Source organism: Mustela erminea, chromosome 12, assembly GCF_009829155.1.
Source record: "Mustela erminea isolate mMusErm1 chromosome 12, mMusErm1.Pri, whole genome shotgun sequence".
Taxonomy (NCBI): domain Eukaryota; kingdom Metazoa; phylum Chordata; class Mammalia; order Carnivora; family Mustelidae; genus Mustela; species Mustela erminea.
The window spans coordinates 92,346,878-92,367,348 of record NC_045625.1 but is presented as its reverse complement, the minus strand read 5'-3'; the positions used below and the strand labels follow the sequence as shown (position 1 = coordinate 92,367,348).

Below are 20,471 nucleotides of genomic sequence, written 5' to 3'. Positions count from 1 at the left end.
ATTTCTGATTTTTTTTCAATTTTATATATGTTGCATTGAATGCTACTGTACATATTCCTTGGGCATATGTTTGCAATTCTAGGGTAAATATAGCTAAGAACTGATGAGTTGTAGGGTATGTGCTCTGACGGGAAGTGTGTGGGCTCAGAATATTCCAGCTTGGCTGGCACTTGGTATTCTGTCTAGTCCCAATTTCTTTATAACGGACTCTTCAGAGAGTAAATAGCTGGGTGTGTACCTTTTAGGCTGTCATTTTACTTTGTTTTGTATTTGTTCATGTAAATGGGAGCCATTTCTCATACAATTTTATTTTATTAAAAAGAATTCTTTGTTGAGCCACAGAGTAAGTGATCCCTTAAGAATTTCTTCTCTGCTCCAAATTTATGATTCTGTGATAAACTCATAATTATGAAATTGTCAGTTTGTGCATAAGTTAAGACTGCAGCCCCCACGGCGGGCATCTGTGGAATCAGACTGATTCTGTGATCTGCCCTCTGCACCAGGTTGACGTTTATACTTCCAGCCGAACGCGGTACTGCTCAGACCGCCGGCTTTCTGGGCACCGAGCAGGTGGCTGGCGTCCGTCTGCAGTCATTTATCTTAACATGAATGGGTTCATTTGTATTATTAAACTAATGAATACATAATTTAAAAAAATTTAATAGTTTTTAATAGAATAACTATTGGTAGATACCATCTCAAGTAAACCTCTTCCTCTAAGAGTGTAAAGGGGCCCCGAGACACCAGAGCTCCAGAAGCGCTGCTGTGGGCACATGCTGTATGAGCAGGTGTTCACTCTTTCCTGTGCTGGTCTTCGAGAGGGAAAACTTAAGTAACTTACTTCCTTCAGTGGGTAAATTCAGTTGATATTCAAGTTACCTATGAATCTTAAGTAAATTTTCAATTCATTGCCTTAAAATCTTGTTTATAACCAGATTGTGTTTGTAAATGAAATACTTTGCAGGTGCTGACCTTAAGGAGAGAGTCAAAATGAATCCCAGTGAAGTTGGTCCTTTTGTCTCCAAAACAAGAGCGGTGATGAATGAAGTCGGTAAGCTCAGCTCAACTCCTGTTCGCGTGCTGAACGACCGTGAATGTCCGACGCCGAGAGCTGCACGCGCTCCTTCCGAGGAAGCTCTCGCTAGCGTACTTACTGTGTCGTCAGATAATCATGATCTCTAGCTGGGTGCTGTGGAGCGCAGTGTAATATACTTGACTTGAAAAATTGTGAAGACTATTTTATAATTAAAGATGCTTCCTATACGTGAGGACATGGCGTGTGAAGGTGGTTATTAGCAGCCAGAGAGAATGTCTCCCTGCATATAACTGCATACACACATATTTACGGATTTGGCATTGTGGTGTTGCTTGTGTAGATAGGATCCTGCTATTTCCTTAGAGACTTCTGGGTAATATGAATGTCTCAGTGCATATCAACTTACTGGATTATTAATACTTTTTATTATATTGCGGTGTAGTAATCCACAGCATTGTCATATCCAAAATTTTAAATTACTTCATTAATGTGTAGGGATTCCTTTCCATTTTTTGTTATTTATAATAAAGCGGTGAGTATCTTTGTATCAAGTCTTCGAGAGCATTAGAATGTGTGCTTACAGGATAGATTCCTGAACGTGGAATTGCAGTTCTAGGTATCATGTGTTGTTTTATATTTTAATCATTTTTACCAGATTATATTCCAAGAAGATTGTCATAATTTACATTCCCATCACTTACATGACGGTACTTGTCTCTTCATATTTTTGCCAGCATTTAATGTTGCTGCTTTTCAAGTTTGCCAAGGTTTAAAACAAAAGACATCTTAACATTTTATTGTATTTGAATTAATTTATTTTTTGAATCTTCGCATTTTATTTTGCTTTTGGCAGATGCTTTCCTGTTAGACTTTGTCCCCGCTGTGTGGCTCGCCCCTTCGCGGCGCCCCCTCCCCTCCGCAGCGCTCATTAGCAAGTGCGCGCCGACGGCCTCTCGTTGTCAGTGTGTTGCGGATGCCGGCTCCTGGTGCGTCACCCTGACTTGTGCCGGTATTAAATCTTGAGGGTATGACGTTCCCTCGTTACTCTTTTTCTTTTCTCCGTGAAGATTTTCTTTGGTTTCCACATGTCAGTTCTTCCAGATGAATTTGGAATTGCTAGTTTTTAAAGCAAGGGGGGAAACTGCTGTCGCGGGGCTTTGATTGGAATTTCTCTGAATCTTATTTAGAATTGGCGTTTTCGTAATACTGATGCTTTCCATCTGTGATGTGTATGGGTTTCATTCCGTGTGTTTGGCCGGGGGGGTGGGGCGTCTTTTTTTTTAATGATCTTCAAGAAGGTTTTCTTGACTTTTGCCTTGCTAGGTCTTCCGTCTTTTTCTCCAGCTCAGATTTACACTTGCTCTTTTATAGCATTTGTTCCTTTGAACGGGACCTTTTTCTCCTGGTGAAGTCTGGTTATTGTAGTTCTGTAGGAAAGTGATGAAGTTTCAAGTGCTTATTTTATGTAACAGCAGCTTGATAATTACTTTTATTAGCTGTTGTTACTTCTAGGTTAATTTTTTTTGTGTTTTCCAGGTGAAAGTTCATTATCTGTAAATAATGCTGTTTTTAGTTTTGCTTCTCCTAGCATTTTACTCTTACGTATTTTTCATGTTTATATTGGTAAGCCGGTTGGTACAGCACTCAGTGGTTGCAGTGTGTCCGTCTCCATCTTCCTTGTCTTTCTTCGACTCTGATGAGTGCTTTTAGTATTTGCCAGTAATCAGCGAGTTCGGGGAGTTTTCTTCTATTTCACCTCCTTAGGAATTGTTACTGTTTTTTCATCAGGAGCACGTGTTAATGTCTGTCAGATGCGTTTTTGGTGCATGTCAGCATTTATGCTGTTGAGCCTGTAGCAATGTGGGGGTGTATTGAACGGTGTGTGTTACTTTTTGACTCCCCCGAGACTTAACTGCAGAAGCCTACCCTTGGCCAGAAGCCTTACTGATAACAGAAATAGTTGCTAATACATATCTGACGTGTTACAGGTATTATATAGTATATTCTTACAATAAAGTAGTAACATTTTAATAATAATTAGATATTAATATAGTAAATTTCTTAGAATAACGTAAGCTAGAGAAAATAAAATGTTACTGAGGAAATCATGAGGAAGAGAAAATACATTTACAGTACTGTCCTGTATTTCCTGAAAAAAATCTCTGTATAAATAGACCTGCACAATTCAAACCCGTGTTGTTCAAGGGTCAGCTGCAACTGGTATATACTAGAATTTATCTTATTTAGCCTGTAGTATGCTGAATTGTATTAGTAGAGTTATTAATGCTGTGCTGGCTTCGCGTTACTAGAATCAACGCCACCTGGTCATGGTGGTTAGTGGCTGTAGTGGTTTTTAATATAAACGGGGGATTCAATTTTTATGTGTTTTGCTGTGATCAGTCTTCCAGTTCTTTTTTTGTCTGTTCCCCTTTTCTGGTTTAGTATCAAGGTGGTCTAACTTCGTAGAATGAGGTGAAAAGCTTTCTGTCTTTTTCTCTGTGCTGTGCAGGGCAGTCATCTGTTCTTTCGGCTTGGTAGAATTTGACCATGTAACATTTTGGGGGGGCTTGTGTGGTTTTGTTTACTTTTTGTGTTTTAGAGCTCAGTTTTAGAATATATTTGTTTTGATTTCTGGAATGGTTGTTGTCAACTTTCTACCTTTTCTGAATGCCGTGCTACTGTTTCTAGTGGCTCTGCTTTGCTTCTCTCTTCGTTTCCGGCCTCATGGTCCGATCAGATGTCCCCTGAGATGGAGCACGGACTTGGTTTCCATGTTGGTCAGAGAGCCTGATCCTGGACGTAGAGGTTGATGTTGTCTTTAACTTTGTACGTGTGGTAGGAGGAGTGGCCGAGACTGTCCAGTTGTAAACATTACTTTGATGTTTTTTCCAAGCTTCTTTTTGTTATATTGATTTTGAAATTAGGATTTTTCTGGGACATTTAAAATGAAGGATGTTTCTGTTTTTTCAATGGCATTTTCTTTTCAGTGATTGTAGCTGTAGCATTTCTGTCTGAATCCTAATCCAGTCTACTTTTTTCTGCCCCACAAGTTCCCCAGTTTTTGTTAATAATACTTTTTCTTACAACCTTATAATGGACATGAATTTTTTCTCAAAAGATTTTATTTATTTATTTGACAGAGATCACAAGTACACAGAGAGGCAGGCAGAGAGAGAGAGGAGGAAGCAGGCTCCCTGCCAAGCAGAGAGCCCAACGTGGGGCTCAATCCCAGGACCCCAAGATCATGAGCTGAGCTGAAGGCAGAGGCTCAACCCACTGAGCCACCCAGGCGCCCTTGGACATGAAATTTTTAAGTTGTCTTTTGTGGAGACTTACTGAGATTTGAAGGGGCAGATAGAAAGTGTCTTGACCTAATCTACTCATTTAATATATTAAACCAGGGCAGGCAAACTTTTTTTTAAAGGGACAGATACTGACTTAGGCTTTGTATGTTCTGTTTTGTGGTTATGCACCTTTTTTTTTTCATATAGTTGGAATCATATAGTATGTATCCTTTTCAGATTGGCTTCTTTCACTTAGTAGCCACTTGAAAGTTTTCTCCCTTTTTATGCCTTGCTGTCTTATGTTTCTAATGTTGTTCTGTGTTTCTGGTGCTGAATAAAATACTCCATTGTTTGGATGGACCACAGTTCATTTATCCATTTACCTACTGAAGGACATCTTGGTGGCTTCCAAGTTTTGACAGTTTTGAATAAAGCTGCTAGAAACACCTGTATTTCATAGAAACATCTATGTGTGGACACAGGTTTTCAGAGCTTTTGAGGAAATAACAGGATGCGTAATTACAGGATCAAATGGCAAGAGTGTTTCATTTTGTAAAAAAAAACAAAACCCTGCCTCACTGTCTTCCAAAGTAAGTGTGCCACTTTGCATTCCCGCCAGCGATGAAGGAGTTTTCTGTAGCTCCACATCTTTGTCAGCATTTGATGCCCGTGTTCCAGATTTTAGCCATGCTAATAGGTGTATACTGGTATCTTGTTTTAATTTGTATTTCTGTGATGACCCGTGATGTGGAACATCTTTTTAATCTGCTTGTTTCCTATCTGTATACCCAGGGTGAGGTGTTTGTCGAGATTTTGGCGCAGTTTCTAATTGAGTTGTTGTATTTCTTGTGGAGTTCAAGAGTTCTTTGTAGGTATTAAATAATAGTTCTTTATCAAATATCAGAAAATTCTGTATTTTCTCCCAGCTTGTAGCTTTCATTGTAGTCTTATTCTCTTGACGTTATCTTTTGTAATAAGCTTCATTTTAGTGAAGTGCAGTTCATTATTTCTTTCCTGGATTTTGCTTTTGGTGTTGTAAGTAAAAAGTTTTTTGTCTGCTAGGTCATCTAGGTTTTCTCTGTTATCTTCTAGAAGTTTTATAGTCTTGTGCTTTACAAAGTTAGATGTGTGATCCATTTTGAGTTAATTTTTGTAAAGGGCATAAGGCCTGTTTGTGTGTAGATTGTTGATTTTGCTGGAGAATGTTGCTGTTTCAGTATCATTTGTTGGAAAGCTATCTGTGCTCCGTTGTATTGCTTTTTCGTCTTTGTCAAAGATCAGTTGATTTATGGGAGTCTGTTTCTGAGTTTTCTGTTTTATTCCTTGGTCCATTTGTCTGTTCTTTGGCCAATAACCACACTGGCTTGTTTACTGTAGCTTTACAATGAGTCTAGACGTTGGGTAGTGTCAGTGCCACAACTTTTTTCTTCTCCATTACTACTGTATTGGCTGTTCTGGGTCTTTTGCCACTACACATAAACTTGGGAATTAGTTTGTTGATAGCCACAAAAAATAACTTGTAGGGATTTTGCTTGAGATTGCATCGAATCTATAATTCAAATTAGGAAGAACTGACACCTTGACAATACAGAGTCCTCCTGTCCATGAACATGGACTGTCTCTTCATTTATTTAATTCTTTGATTTCATACATTAGTTTTATATTTTTTCTCAGATCGCTCTTGTACACATTTTGTTGGGTTTATACCTAAGTATTTTATTATGCGGGATGTTAATGTAAGTGATGCTGATGTAACTGTTTCTGACTTAAATTCCACTCGTTCCTTGTTGGTATGTGGAAGAATGATTGACTTTTGTATATTTACCCTGTGTCTTGCAACCTTGGTATAATTGTGTATTTGTTCTACAAATTTTTTTGTTAATTCTCTCATATCTTCTGTGTTGTAGACAGTCATGTCATTTGAAAGCAAAGACAAGTTTGATGTCTTCTTTCTCAATCTGTATTCTTTCATTTCCTTTTTTTGTTTAATTACATTTGCAAAGATTTTTAGTATAGTGTTGGAAAGAACTAGTGATAGGAGACATCCTTGCGTGTACTAGGTACTCAACTTTGACAGCTAGTGCTGAAGCAGTCGCAGACATAATGTATTAAACAGATGTGTGTTTCTCTGTTTCAGTAAAACTATATGCACTGTGAATTTAACTTTTAAATAGTTTCCACGTGTTATGAAACAGTTTATTTTATTTGTTTACTTTTTTCCAGCTGCTTAAAAATACAGAAACCGTATCAGCTCACAGGTTTTACTAAATCAGGTACTTCTCTTCCTCCCTCCCGCCGTGCGTCCATTTCTTCTAGCTCAGATGCTTCCTGTCTTCTTTATTTTTCCTGTTTTTTGGAATTCTAATCTTCCACTTTTTTTTCTTTTAGTTTTAGTGTTTTGGTTTTTTTAAAGAAATCTACTGACTTCTAGTTCTGATTTGAATAACTTGCTTCGTGTTTGGTTCAGGCCTTTTTGATTTTTGCATTTTGGAGATTTAAAGGTTTTAAGGTCTTTGTGTCCTTTGCTGGGGAGTTTAAGGCATTATTCATGGATCAGGAGTGGAGCATAATTCTTACACAGGAGTTGGAGAGTGGAGAGCAGAGTAAAAAAAAAAACCAAAAACCAAAAGAAAGTTCATCAAACGTTAACAAAATGTTAAGAGGACAAAAGGGGTACGATCTTAGGATGAATTAAATAATACGATGAAATAAGTCTGGTAATCACCATTAATGTCCGTCGACTAAACTTGTTAAAGACATGGATGTTCAGATTTGATTAAGAAAGTGTGTATTGTTAATAGTCGCTGCCTCCGTTGTAGCCTTTTCCATACCAGGAGATTACGAGTCATACTCTTTAAGACAAAAACCGTTAGTAGTAAGAGAAGGATGCTGCATGTACTAAACGGTTAAATTTTCCAGAAGATTAAACTTGTATGTTTCTGAAAACAGAGATCTAAAAGTATACAAATAAATGAAGTTATATTGGATATGTATAGGATAAATTGGCAAATCCTTCATCATTGTGGATGATTTCAGCTCCTCTCTCCCAACTTACCATGAGTTTGAAAGACAAAAGTTAAAAATAAAGATCTGAACAATGTGCGTATCAAAGTTGACTTAAAAGATCCTTAGCCCCAAATCGGAGAACATGTGTACTTCTCACGAGCCTACGATCCATTCGCAAAAACGAATGTTAAATTTCTGTTAAATTTCAGAAGATTAATACATAGAGACCATGCTCTCTGTTCATAATGCAACTAAGTTAGAAATAAAATAACCCAACTTAGAGATTTAAAGACCATATATTTATAAATCAAAAAAAAGAACTGTTAAGTTAATCATTGGTCAAAGAAGGAACTATTAAAGGAAAAAGTACTAAGACTTAGTGAATATAAAATTACTGTATATCCAAAATTTTGAGATTTGATTAAGGTGATAGTTTGAGGGGAAGGTCACAGTTTAAGTGCCGGTGTTAGCAAGGGAAAACCACCGGCAATAAGTGGCTACACGTCGCCTTAAAAAGCTATGAACCCAAAGGAAGGGGAAGGCAGGCAATATTACAGGGCTGCGGAGTTAGTGAGGCCGAAGCTGGAGTTGCAGCGGGGAGTCGGCCTGAGGCTGCGCCGCTAGCAAAGCCGTAGAGGATCCTGGACGGTTCGCGTCACAGACAGAAGGAGGACCTCGTGATCGCAGGTACAGCAGAGGCTGTGGCGCTTGTGGGAAGGGCTGCGGCAGTCTTTATGCCAGTAAAGAAGTTCTTGTCTCCAGGAGGAACCGTATTCTGGAGTAACCCTGTTCCCACGGGAGAGACTGAGTAGGGGTTGGAAGTCTGCTCAGAGACAGCACCAGGCCTAGCTTCACAAGCTCGGTGGTGAGCCGGCGGGTGGTGAGCCGGCGGGTGCCGTGCCGGCGCGGTGCAGCCTTCCACGGACTCCTCCGCCCAACGGGGCAGCGAGACTTTATTCCTAGACTCAGTGTTTCTGATTCGCATGACTTTCGCATGCACATGTGACAGAAACAATAGAACAGGGAGTGACAGGAGCCCGTCTTGCTTAGGAACATGGATGAAATCCAGTAGGTTTCGAAATAAAAAGACCAAGTTGGATTTTCTCAGGAATAGAAGGGGGAGGAGGAGGTTCCCATTTGAAAATCTTTCATTTGTGACGTTAGTCATTTAAAATAAAATCATGTTTTGTCTTACTAGATTAATGAAAAGAATTTGAGATGTCAGATCCCTCCTTAGAGAAAGGTCCAGGCACACAAGAAAGAGAAGGGAAGTTCCTTAGCTTGATGAGAGGTGTCTGTTTCTTAGCAGTAAAACCTGAGTCCTAAGAGTCCTCTCTCCAAATCAGGAAGAAACAAAAGGCCCATCGTTACCACCTCGGTTCAGCAGTGTTCTGAAAGTCCTGGCCTGTGTGGAAAGGCAAGAAAATAGAAATAAAAGAAGGACACAAAGAAGAAATTCAGCACTGCCTGTCTCAAGTGGTATGATTGTCTTGGTTGAAATCTAAAAGGATCAACAAATTATTCAGGATATGAGTGTCTCGAGAGAGCCAAATATAAGATGCGTGTTTAAAAATAATTAATTGTTCTTTACCAGCAACAGCCAAGAAATGTCAGTCAAGAAAAGATCCTACTGACAGCAGGAAAAAAATGAATCTAGAAATAAATGTGAGCTATTTCAAAATTGTGAAACTTTGTCAGAAGATGGTAAAAAGATTAAACGGAGACACGTTATCTTCTTGGATAGGAGGACACAGTATCCAGAAGATGATTCTCACGAATGATTCAGCGTACGGATTCACTGTAATCACACTTACGTTCTCAGCATGAATTTTGTGAGGAATCTGATGAGCATAAAGAAGCATAAAGAAGCATAATGAAGCCAGACACTCCTGAAGAAGAATCAGAGGGCCCTGGCCTCATCGGCACTCAAGACTTACGCTACAGATGTGTGAATTAAGTTGGTGCGTTAGGGGCTTTGGGATAGACAAACGCACTGTGGAATGGTCTGCAGACGCCCGGCAGACATTCGTAAATGGGGGACTGCCACCGGGGAGGGGGAGGCGTTTGTGACAGAAAGTGAACGTCTGTGATCTTTTTTTTTTTTTTTTTTGAAGATTTTATTTATGTATTTGACAGACAGAGATCACAAGTAGGCAGAGAGGCAGGCAGAGAAGGGGGGAAGCAGGGGCTCCCTGCCGAGCAGAGACCCCCGATGCGGGGGTCGATCCCAGGACCCTGAGACCATGACCTGAGCCGAAAGCAGAGGCTTCACCCACTGAGCCACCCAGGCGCCCCTATGTCTGTGATCTTGACAGAGTAAAATTGTTAAACACAAAAATTGTTCAACTCAAAATTTCCCGTAAAAGGAAAAGTATAAATTTTACCAAATTAAACTTAAGAACATTTGTTCATTAGAAGGTGCTATAAAGAAATTAGAAAGGAAAGCCACAGACTGGGAAGAAATACTCGAAACACATAGCTGCGGAAGTGTGTGTGTGCATGTGTGTGTAAGTGCGTGCGTGCGTGTGCCTGCACGTGTGAATCAGCAGGGACGTGTGTGTGCCACCTGGGAGTGTGTAAGACGGCAGGAGAGAGTCCTGTCTCACACATCTGTCAGATAAGCCACGCATTCTGTGCCTGAAACTACCACTACCACGAGCTGCTGAAGAAGCGGGACACGAGCTGACGTAGGCGTGGCGGAGGACAGTGTGCTGCTGTCTTACGACGTCGAACACTCACGTTCCACGAGACCTCGAACGTCCACTTGCTTTAGAAGGCATTTACCTAGAGGGTAAGCCTAAGCCCTGTAACACTGTTTTCATGGGACCCATAGTAAAGTTTATCCCAGTCAACACATAGGGTGGGCACCAAAGGTTCACGCAAATAATCACCTTTCTTTGTGCACTGCATTTGGATGCTGTGCTCTTTTATTTTTAAAAATACCTGATAGGACTCAATGAATGTATTGCTGCTTGGAGTTTGTGCATTTTGTGCATGTGTCCTTGGGAAGCTTATGCCAGAATATAAGAGAAAGGTTTTATAGTAGCAATATTGTGAATAAAAAGCTGAAGTCAACCAGCTTTCAGCAGCAGGGGAATGGATGGGTGGCTTTGTGTATTTGTGCGCTTGTGTGGTACGTAAATGAATAACTCTAAGTGTAACAACACAGGTAAATCTTTGAGACATCGAATTAAAACAAGGAACTTTTCATCAAACTGAAAGCATACAGAACAGTATATAATGTAGAAGTGTGTGTGTACTGACGTCACACACGGGCACAGCCACAGGAAAAGTGAGAGGGCGATCCGCAGGGAGGTCTCAGTAGGCAGGACGCTGGGTTTGGGAAGGCAGACGGCGAGCCCGTGAGGCGCGCTCGGGCGCATGGGGTGTGCCCCCGGTCTTACGTCGGTAATCCTGAGGAAGTCTGTTGTTGACGCCTCCTTCCCTGGGGAGGCCGTAGACGGTCTTCATATTTGCCGAATTAGATCAGTTTTTAAAATACTCATTTATCTTGAATTCTGCAGACATTTCCAGTGTTATTTTTTGAATAATTTTTATTTTCCACCTTGATTCTTATTTTCAGGAGAAGCCAGAATTCTAGATTTTTTTTTAGAAAAAATCTCCTACTTACGTTTTCAGGAGAGAGGAAAAAACCCTTTGAATGTGCAACACAGTTGGTTTATGGACCAGGTTCTACACGGAGGCCTCCAGCCTTCTTGTTGGTCCTTCCCCACCAGTTCTGTTGGTGCGGTCAGTTGCTTTTCTGTCCAGGGCTTCTGAAGGTCAGTGGGTCTACAGAGAGGTCTTGTCTGGAGGATGTGAGTGGATGCGGCAGGTGAGAAGCCTCCCTGGCACTCGTGGGGCTCTTTCGTACGCAGACGTGTTGCCGCCTGTTCCTGGAGGCTCGGGAGGACTGCTGCTCTTCAAAAACCGGGTGAGCTGCTCGTCACAGCCATCGTGGCCCTGTCGGTAGTGGGCTGAGTCAGTATATCCTGCCTGTCTGGTACCACTTTTTCCTCTTGCTCTGTTATCTTTGCATTTTCCACACCTGGAGAATCTTTCTCTGGGGTCTCAACGGCCACGGACTTCCTTCTTGACCTTGGTGGCCCCTGCGTCCCTCTTGTTTTTAATGAAAGAGTCTGTAAGGAACTGACGGGAACGGGACTCATTTGAAAGTTGTTCTGTGTTATTAAAATACAGATCTGAAAGAAGTTCTGTATTTTATTCCCCGTCACTAAATTCCTTACTTAATGCTCCTAGCTTCTTAGAAAGGCTCTTCTTAAAAAGTAGCTCCAAAATCCTAGAACAAAACTTGGTTCTGTTGTTCTTTTCAAAGAAAAAAGGCTCTTTTTGAGATGTTTCATTGTAAAGAAACGGTGAATTCTCAGATATCTCAAAGGTTAATCACTGTTTCAAGTTCCTTCCCGTTTCAGGGGATGCCTCGGTTGGAAGCAGTAACAGGTTATTTTGAAATCTGAGGCCTGAGCAGGCCGTCACAGCTGCTCAGCCATGAGATGATCTGCATGTCCTGAGAGCTGCTGATCTTAAGTTCCCGCCCCTTCTCCATCTGCACCCCCTTCCTGTTTTCCCCTGTGACATGGGCTTACCGCTGTTGGGACTCCCGCTGTGCAAAGTCGCGATGCGGAGGGTAGGCTGCAGAGGTGTTACTTCCTTCCTGATGGCCAGGCTTGACTCATTAGATGGTGTTTCATAAACAGCTAGAAAACATGCAGAATTCTCTCTCAGATCGACAGTCTGCGGGAGCTAGTCTGCTTCCTTCGCAGGTTGAGGTCTCTACAAATTGTCCTCTAATGATAAAGAGATATTTGAAATAGGTTTTCACCAGAATATTCAGTTGTAGAATCGATGTTCCTTAGTAACCCTTTAAAATGCCAGGCATTTCCAGCTGAAGCTCTTTAACGTTTCAAGACTGGGCTGAAAAGAACCAGAGAGGAGACTCAGAGGGAGACATAGGAGGAAGACAGTTCTCTGAGAGCCAGGTGAAGAACGTCCTTGATCTGGGGGGCCTCGATCGCACGCTGCCGCCGTGTCCGGGAGGGCGCACAGGCAGAACCGACGGCTGAATTCGGCAGCGCCGTCGGCACCGGCGCGTCTGGGAGGATCCTTCTGGAGATGAGCGCCGGGGCCCGGGGCAGCTGCTTCCTGGCCGGCTGGCCGTGGTGGAAGAGCTCCATCCTCGGACGGTTGTGGACGGCCCCTTAGACTGACTGTTGGGCTTTCTGGTGTAGGTCCTTGGAGAAAGAACTAGTTATCTGAAACTTGTGCTGGTTATGGATGAAAACTTGCCATTGTTCGATTTCCTCTAAGGAAACTGTAGGTGAGGGTTTTGGAAGGTTTCTTTTTCTTCCCTTGAAACTTTGTATACACCTTTCTTCGTAGCATGAAGTCGGATTTACTCTGGGGTAAGACACAGAGCTTTGAAACATGAATAAGGTCTGATCAGCATTTTGCTAAAGGTTAGAAAGTGTACCTGTTGGCTTCATGCATTTCGTTGTCACATTCTTTTTAATGACACAACATGTTACACTGAGGCCTGTGCTTTATAAAGGTGTAACCCCACTTAAAACTCCCTAGGGTCCCATTTTAATATATAGACATTCTTGAGTGGTGAATGCAAAAGGGCTTGCATGCGATTCCAGATAGACCCCTTTTAAGCTTTCCGTCTGACTCAGAGACGCCCGGTACTTATAAAATCAGACATTGCCTCTGTTTATCATTTGCCCAAAGGAGTTGCCATAAGGTGTTTACTTGCTGCAGAAGAGTGGCGTTCATCCGTTACCTATGTGCGGTGAGCTTCTGGGAATTGTGATTGATTTTTTTTTTTAGTTTGATAGTTTATCACCATTATACCATTCAGAGCTTTTTCAGACACTCATTTGTGTGTCACTTGACCTGAAACAGGGCTTGCTGTCAAATTACTTCCCTAGTGCCACATTGACTGCTACCACACCCGGTTGGAAGGTTGTATACTTGCTTCATTTTCTCTGCTATGCGCTGGTTATTTGACTTGGATTTTAGATGTGTTAAGAACTGTTTAGTAAAGAACCTTTATTTATTTATAAAGTTTTTTACTTATTTATTTGACAGAGAGGAAAATCACAAGAGGCGGGGGGGGAGTGGGGGAAAGGGTGGGGGGGAAGCAGGGTCCCCGCTGAGCAGAGAGCCTGAGATCCCAGGACCCTGAGATCATGACCTGAACCCAAGGCAGAGGCTTAATCCACTGAGCCACCCAGGCGCCCCCAGTAAAGAACATTTTTGAGGTTTGCAGAATTGTCAGTCTGCTGGCTTGACCCAAAATACTTATGTTCACTGTGCCTATTTTTATTTGTTTGAAGGTTAAGGAGATTTTTTAAATAATTAGTTTTGTTAAATTAGATGAATTTCAGCCTGTATTTTTATCTTTCCCCCTAACCTGATGTAGTCAGCAGAAACTGGAAGAGCTCAGTTACGGTGTGTAAGGGAGCGACTGATGGACACTCAGGTTAACTGTCCTTCCTAGTTGCCAAGTGGAAACTTCCAGATCCTGCTTCCGGTTGCCTTCATCCTTTCGTCCTCTGACGGAGACCGGCGCAGGGCCTGGGAGCCGCTTGTTTTCCCTTGGAAGTGCTCCGTCCCCGCCTGCTGAGTCACAGTTTCGAATCCAGTTACACTTCCCTTTGCAACTTAGGATCTCTCCTCTTCCCTTTGTCGAATTCTGTTGCTTTTGCTGACTTCCACTGGGTATTAATCACACTCTGACTTGGCATGGTGGTGTGCAAATGACACTGTTTTGCTAAATATAGCCAAAGAAGCAGGCTTATCAACCGAGCTCGGTCGCTTACTCTAAAATATTACCCTGGAATATTCTAGAATTTCACTTTCAGTCTTTTTGAAGGGAAATACTTGCATCGTTTTATGTTGGCTAGCTGGGAATTCCTAGGGAATATCTGAGTGTGTGTTTAATGAAAAAATTAGAACTTCTTTTAGCAGCTTTCCCCCATTCCCTTTCTGTCCACATAAGTAATTACCGCTAGTGCCCTGATTTAATATTTTAATATTTATTGATTTTAGTATTTGTCGGCCTTTTCTTGGCTTCTCCGTGAATATATATCTGTATGCATACATTGATTTAGATTATATGCAAACACATATATGAAAATGACCACATACACAAGTTGTCTGTATTTAAGTTTTATTTCTGGAAATTAATACTTTTCTAGGAATTATCCGTTTCACCTAAATTTTCAAATGCATCCGTCTGAAGCCGTTGGTAACGTTCTCTCGGTGTCTCTGAGCCGTCCGCAGAGGCTGTCCCCTCTCACGCTGCGTGGGCCGGCTGGGGGCTCGCTCTGCTGCTGCTGGGGTCCGCCTCCCCGTAGGGTTATCTAGTACACATTTCAGAAATCTGTTTTGGGCTTTGTTAATCCCGTCTCTTGTTTCTGTTTTATTAATTTCCATCCTGATTTTCATTAAATTTTGTTTCTTCAGGATACATTGGCTGCTTTCTTTTAAGCCCAAGACAGGGGATGTTTGGTTCACTGTTCTCTGCCGATTTGACTCGTGCCAGACCCTCTTACTGTGTCTGTCTCCCCTTCCGACTCCCGTGTGTTCCTCCTTCCTTCCCACCGAACACTTTACAGCTCCACTGGTTTTTCAGAAGCTGCACCCAATTCGTTACAAACATTGAGTTTTTTATTTCATTTTACAATACTTTTTCGTTCTTTTAAAAAACTGTTTTGTCACTTTCTGTCACTTACAGTTTCTGCTTGGCTTCATGTCTTTATTTGAGAGTCAGCGTTTGAAGATCATGGATCTCAGATTTGTATGGGTGTTTTCTTAATGTTTTTTCCACTATAGCTCGTTTTCGTGGTTATCCTTTGTATGATAAACATTGTATTTGAAAAATTATTTCTGGGAATAGTTTGGAGTCTAGTGTTCTGTAGTGTGGAATGTTTTACCATTGCATTTAAAAGACTTGTTTCCCTGTATTATTTGCTATAGACATACCATAATGTATGTAATTATTTCCTTCATTGATGGACATTTGGATAATTTTAGTTTTTTTACTATGACAAACAACAGTGCAGAAAACATCATCCATATTATACGCTATCTAAGGGAACCTTCATAAATAGAAATCCTCCTCTGTCTAAGGTCTGGCATAAATTGAAAAATAAAATAAAGTTTAGAAACAGGGACAAAATGTTCTCTTGATCACCGATACAGCCAAGCTGAAGGTTGTGGCTTCGATCTGTTGATGAGGAGGTTGCTCATTGGGCTGTCCCCTCTCAGGCCGGCTTCCCCACCCCAGCGACCGGGCGGGCGCCTGAAGTGGCCCGCGGAAGTTAGCCCGGCGCCGGCACTGTGTGACTCCCGGGGCGTGGAGGACCGGTGTTCCGGGAGCGAAGCGGGGGTAGCCGAGCTAAGGACACGCCGTTCGTTTTTTCTCATACTGTCCATTTAAAGAAGTGATTTGTTGGGGCAGAAGAAATTTAGGGGCTGTAGTTCTGAGAGTGTGGGACCCATTTCTGCCGGGGAGGCATCAGGGAGGAAGAACATCTGTGTACAGCCGTGTGCACCGGACATTTTGCAGGCGCGAAGGTGGCCTTGCTGGGAACGACCTCTGGAGGCAGGGGCCGGGGTCCTGACCTTCCACTGGACCCGTCCTCAGCCGTGGAGCCTGCAGTCTCTGCCCAGCCACTAAAACAGGGAAGACGTGTGCCCTCAGCCCATCTGTATTTGTCTGTCCCCAACTAGCTAGTATTTTTGTTTTGATTTTTAGTTTAATTATTATGTAACGGCCAGAGAGGGGCTGTAATGTTTGTGCTGTGACGAATTTGTTGTTTCTCATGTGTTTGCTTTGTGGATGCCCCTGCTGTGGTGTTTTGTGTGCAGTAGACATTTTGTTGCTGCTAGACCTTCCTTGTGGACTTTTCCCTTATTAAGCCTAAAGTGCTTCTCCTTTGCCCATGTAATGCTTTTACTCAAATGTCTCCCATTACTTGTAAAAGATCATGGGATGACTCTTTGTGTTTGACTCTGGGATATGCCCTACCCATCCTTCAGGTTTTTAAAATTTTATTTTCTCCCTTGTTCTAGATGCTTCTCTAATGTAGTACTTGTAATTGGGTTTTGCTTTATGATCCATGTGGAGTCTTTTCCTTACTAGGTGTGTTCAGCCTCTTTACATGTATTGAGACGTTTGGTCTTAACGTCTGTCATGATTTTCTGTGCCTTCAGCTTTGGGGATTTCACATTTAAAAGATCATATTAAGTACGCGGTGTGGTTGTCTTTGGATTCTGTTTGTGGGTTTCCTTCTTTCTTTCTTTTTAAGATTTATTTGTTTGAATGAGAGGAAGTCCGTGACTGTGCGTGTAGGGGGAGGGTAGCGGGAGAGACTCTCAAGTGGGCTCCCCAGCGGAGCGCATGGCGGGTCGCGGGGCTCAGTCTCAGGATCCTGAGGTCGTGACCTCAAGAGTCAGATGCTTAACCAGCCGAGCCACCTAGGCGTCCCTCAGCTGCTCATTCTTGCTGTAACTTCACATACTGTCCTCGATTCTTTCCTTTGGGGAGTTTTGTTGACCTCTTACTACGAGCAGTGACAGAACTGGTGCAATTCCAGTTTGGAATTCTCCCCTCCCCATTACCCTGAGCACTGTGTTTGTGACATGTCCCCTCAGGCAAGGGAAGCAAGCAGAAGTAAACTATTGGGACTACATCCAAACAAATAGCCTTTGCACAGCAAAGGAAGCCATTGACAAAACAAAAAGGCAACCTAGTGAATGGGAGAAGATGTTTGCAAATGCTATATATCTGATACAGCGTTATATCCAAAATACATAAAGAACTCCTACAACTCAAGAGCAAAAGCCATTCTGATTAGAAAATGGGCAGAGGACCTAAACAGACGTTTTCCAAAGAAGACATGTCGATGGCGGACAGTGATGTGAAAAGCTGCTCCACATCACTCGTCTGGGAGATGCAGATCAAAACCACAATGAGATTTCACCTCAGACCTATCAGAATGGCTGGTATCAAAGATAAGAAGTAACAAGTTTTGGTAAATATGGGGTGAAAGAGAAACCCTCGTTTGCTGCTGGTGGGCATATAAATTAGTGCGGCCGGTGTGGGAAATAGTACGGCGGTTCCTCAAAAACTGAAAATAGAGTTACCGAATGATCCAGGAAATACCGGGGATTTACCCAAAGAGAACGAAAACACTAGTTTGAAAAGAGATCTTCAGCCCTGTGTATCGCGGCGTCATTCACAGCAGTCGAGATGTGGAAACAGCCTACCTGTCCACTGACGGACAGACGAGTAAAGATGTGGTGTGTGCGACACACACGCTCACACTCACTCACACACGCTCACACTCACTCACACACGCTCACACTCACTCACACACGCTCACACACGCTCACACTCACTCACACACACACACACACGCAGAGTGAAATATTACTCAGCCATAGAAGACAATGAGATCTTCCCGTCTGCCACAACACGGAGGGACCTAGAGGGTGTTACACTACGTGAAGTAAGTCAGACAGAGAAAGGCGGATGTCTTGTGATTTCACTTATATGTGCAATCTGAAAAAACGGACAAACGAGAAACCAGATGCTTAAATACGGAGAGCACACTGGGACCGTCAGACGGTGGAGGGAAGACAGGGGATCAGGGTGCAGAGCTGTAGGTGTGAAATCAGTAAGTCGTCGAGAGGAGGAGTACAGCACACGGAGTATGCGATAGCGGAGTAATGGTGTGTGGTGACTGATGGGCCCCAGAGCAAACACTGTTATTTACAGAATTGTTGAATTCCTGTGTTTTACACCTGATGCTTCTATAATACTGTGTGTCAGTTATATCTGATGCTTCTAATACTGTGCGTCAGTTATATCTGATGCTTCTATAATACTGTATGTCAGTTATATCTCCGTTTGAAGAACCCAAATCGCTCCTTTTTACTTTTCTCACCTTTTTTTCTCATCATTTTTTCTTAATGCTATTTCTTTATCATTTTAAATTGATTCATACCTGTGTTACTTGATTTTAAATTATATCTAAAAGAATAAACATAGATTATATATTTAGTTGAACCCTGTTTATAAAAGACCCAGAAGTAGTCTACTTTATTCTCTTGGATTTATCATGTTCATGTTACTGCAGTCGTAGACGCTTTAGGAAGAGACCCGTTGAGGTGTAAGTGGCGTGTGCTGAGCTGGAGGCAATAGCCCGTGCCGTGTGTTGGGTTGGACTTCCGCACACATCGCCCAGCCCACGTGGCCAGCGCGCCCGTCCCCCGCGGGAGTTCCTTCGTGGCGCGCAGTGGTCCCTTTGCCTGCCCCTTCCCATTCCTTACCTGTGCTCGGGGAACTGCTGAGCTGCTTTCCATCACTGGAGACCACTTTCCATTTTTAGAGTTTTTAATAAACGGAGCACAGTTTGTATCAATTTGCATGTCATCTTGCAGCAGATTTTTCTCGAGGTTCATTGATGTTTAGCACGGGTGGGTCAGTCGCTGGTTCCTTCTCACCGCGAGTAGTGTCCGTCCTACGGAGGTGCACATGGAGCTGCCACAGACACTTGTGCGGAGGTCTTTGCGCTTTTGCATTTGAGTCTGACCGAAAGACTTAGGGCGCTTACTGCTCCCTCTGTCTGTGGGGGGCAGCAGGTCATCCTGCAGGATGGTGAGGCGGTCAGGTTCCCCGTGGATATCTGGGTGTCCAGTGCTTCCCCCGTGATCTTGTTCAAGTGCAGCTCCCGGGGCGGGGGGTGCGGTAGTTCCGGCGTGCGGCCTGGGGCTGTGCGTTGAGCTCCCGGTGGTGCTAGTGCCGCGGGTCGAGACCGCGCTTTGCAGAGCGAGGGTACAGAGCCTGGTGTTCTTGGAGCCAGACGGAATAGTGTATTTTTTCCTACCAGGCAATAGTAGAGTACATCTAGTATCAGGTTTTCCTCAGAAATGAAGATAACTCCACGTATCATGTCAGTCAGCAGTTGACGTTCCAAGAGCTTGCTCGCAGCAGACCGTCTCTCTTTCCTTCGGGTGTTCATTCTTGTCGTGAACACCGGGGCAGCAGTTGACGAGGAACGTGACCACTCAGTTCTGTTTGGTATTTTCTTCCAGACACGGCTGTGGGGGGCGGGGGACGGCTAACCTTGCTTCCCCTTCTCTGTGTTTCCCCGTTTGTTTTGGAAGTTCGGTCGGAAAGGGATGCTCTGGTGTTGGCCCTCGTCTGCTAACCTGGAGTCGTGCACTGGGAACAGTCTGGGTGAGGTGTGCAGGGAAGCCTCCAGTCAGAAATCTGTTCCAGTCAACGGACAGCAGAGCTCAGAGCCACTGTGCTTGTCAGACTTCCTCGGACGCATAGTCATGGGTCCCCGAGGCAGGCCGGACTGTTGTCTTGCCGAGCTGAGGCCTGGGTCACGGGCTCTGGGTCGAGGCTGTGAGAGCTGCTGATGGTCTGTCGGGCCAGCGGGACCCCAGTTGCGGCTGCAGCGGGCAGGCGACGGCAGCTCTTTTGCCCTGTGTCCCCATCAGCAGTGACGGTCAGGGTGCTGCTGAGGTCACAACGCTGGGAGGAAGGTTACGTGATGTTCGTAAGGTGCTTAGGACAGTGAACCCACCTCGTAAGCACTTTCTGCATGTGCTCAATCCACAGGCAGCCGTATGGAAAGTTATGACAGGTGGAGAAGAGGTAGGGCTAGGAAAATCAAGCATCAGATTTTCTCAGATTGCACAGTGGTCGCCCCCTGGCTCGTGGGAACAGTGGCTCCCGTTGACAGGCCTCGAGCCCAGCTGTGATGCGGGGCGAGTGTGTGTTGGCATCCGGGTTGGTTCCTTCTTGCTCAGAGGTCCTGGCTGGGCTCCAGAAGCGTAGCCCCTGCGTGCTTGGGCCGGGAGTGGTTGTGTTTTGTTTCTGTGCTTCCTCTGAAACCTGGGGATGGGAATGGCAGAGGACACGTGAGTGTGAAGGTTGGAGTTGGAATGCGTGATAATTCGGGATTGGTTGTAATTTTCAATTAACCTGCATTTTATTTCTATTCTTTTTGAATGATACCAGTAAAGTCAGACCTCCAGTATGCTATATGAGCATTTCTTTTGAAATGTTTCCATTTTGTATAAGAACATGATTCTTCAGTCAA

General features: G+C 43.3%; 1 protein-coding gene across 4 annotated transcripts in view; it reads left to right on the top strand.

The window, feature by feature from the left end:
* The window catches only part of AUH (AU RNA binding methylglutaconyl-CoA hydratase), a 132,053-nt gene that overhangs the window by 33,340 nt on the left and 78,242 nt on the right, over positions 1-20,471 (top strand). For 3 of the 4 annotated variants that reach the window (XM_032308996.1, XM_032308999.1, XM_032308998.1), the window contains exon 4: positions 965-1,051. The exons of the other annotated variant lie outside the window; for it this stretch is intronic. In XM_032308996.1, coding sequence (XP_032164887.1) covers positions 965-1,051 — 87 coding nt within the window. The remainder of the gene's footprint in view (positions 1-964; positions 1,052-20,471) is intronic. 4 annotated transcript variants of the gene reach the window in all.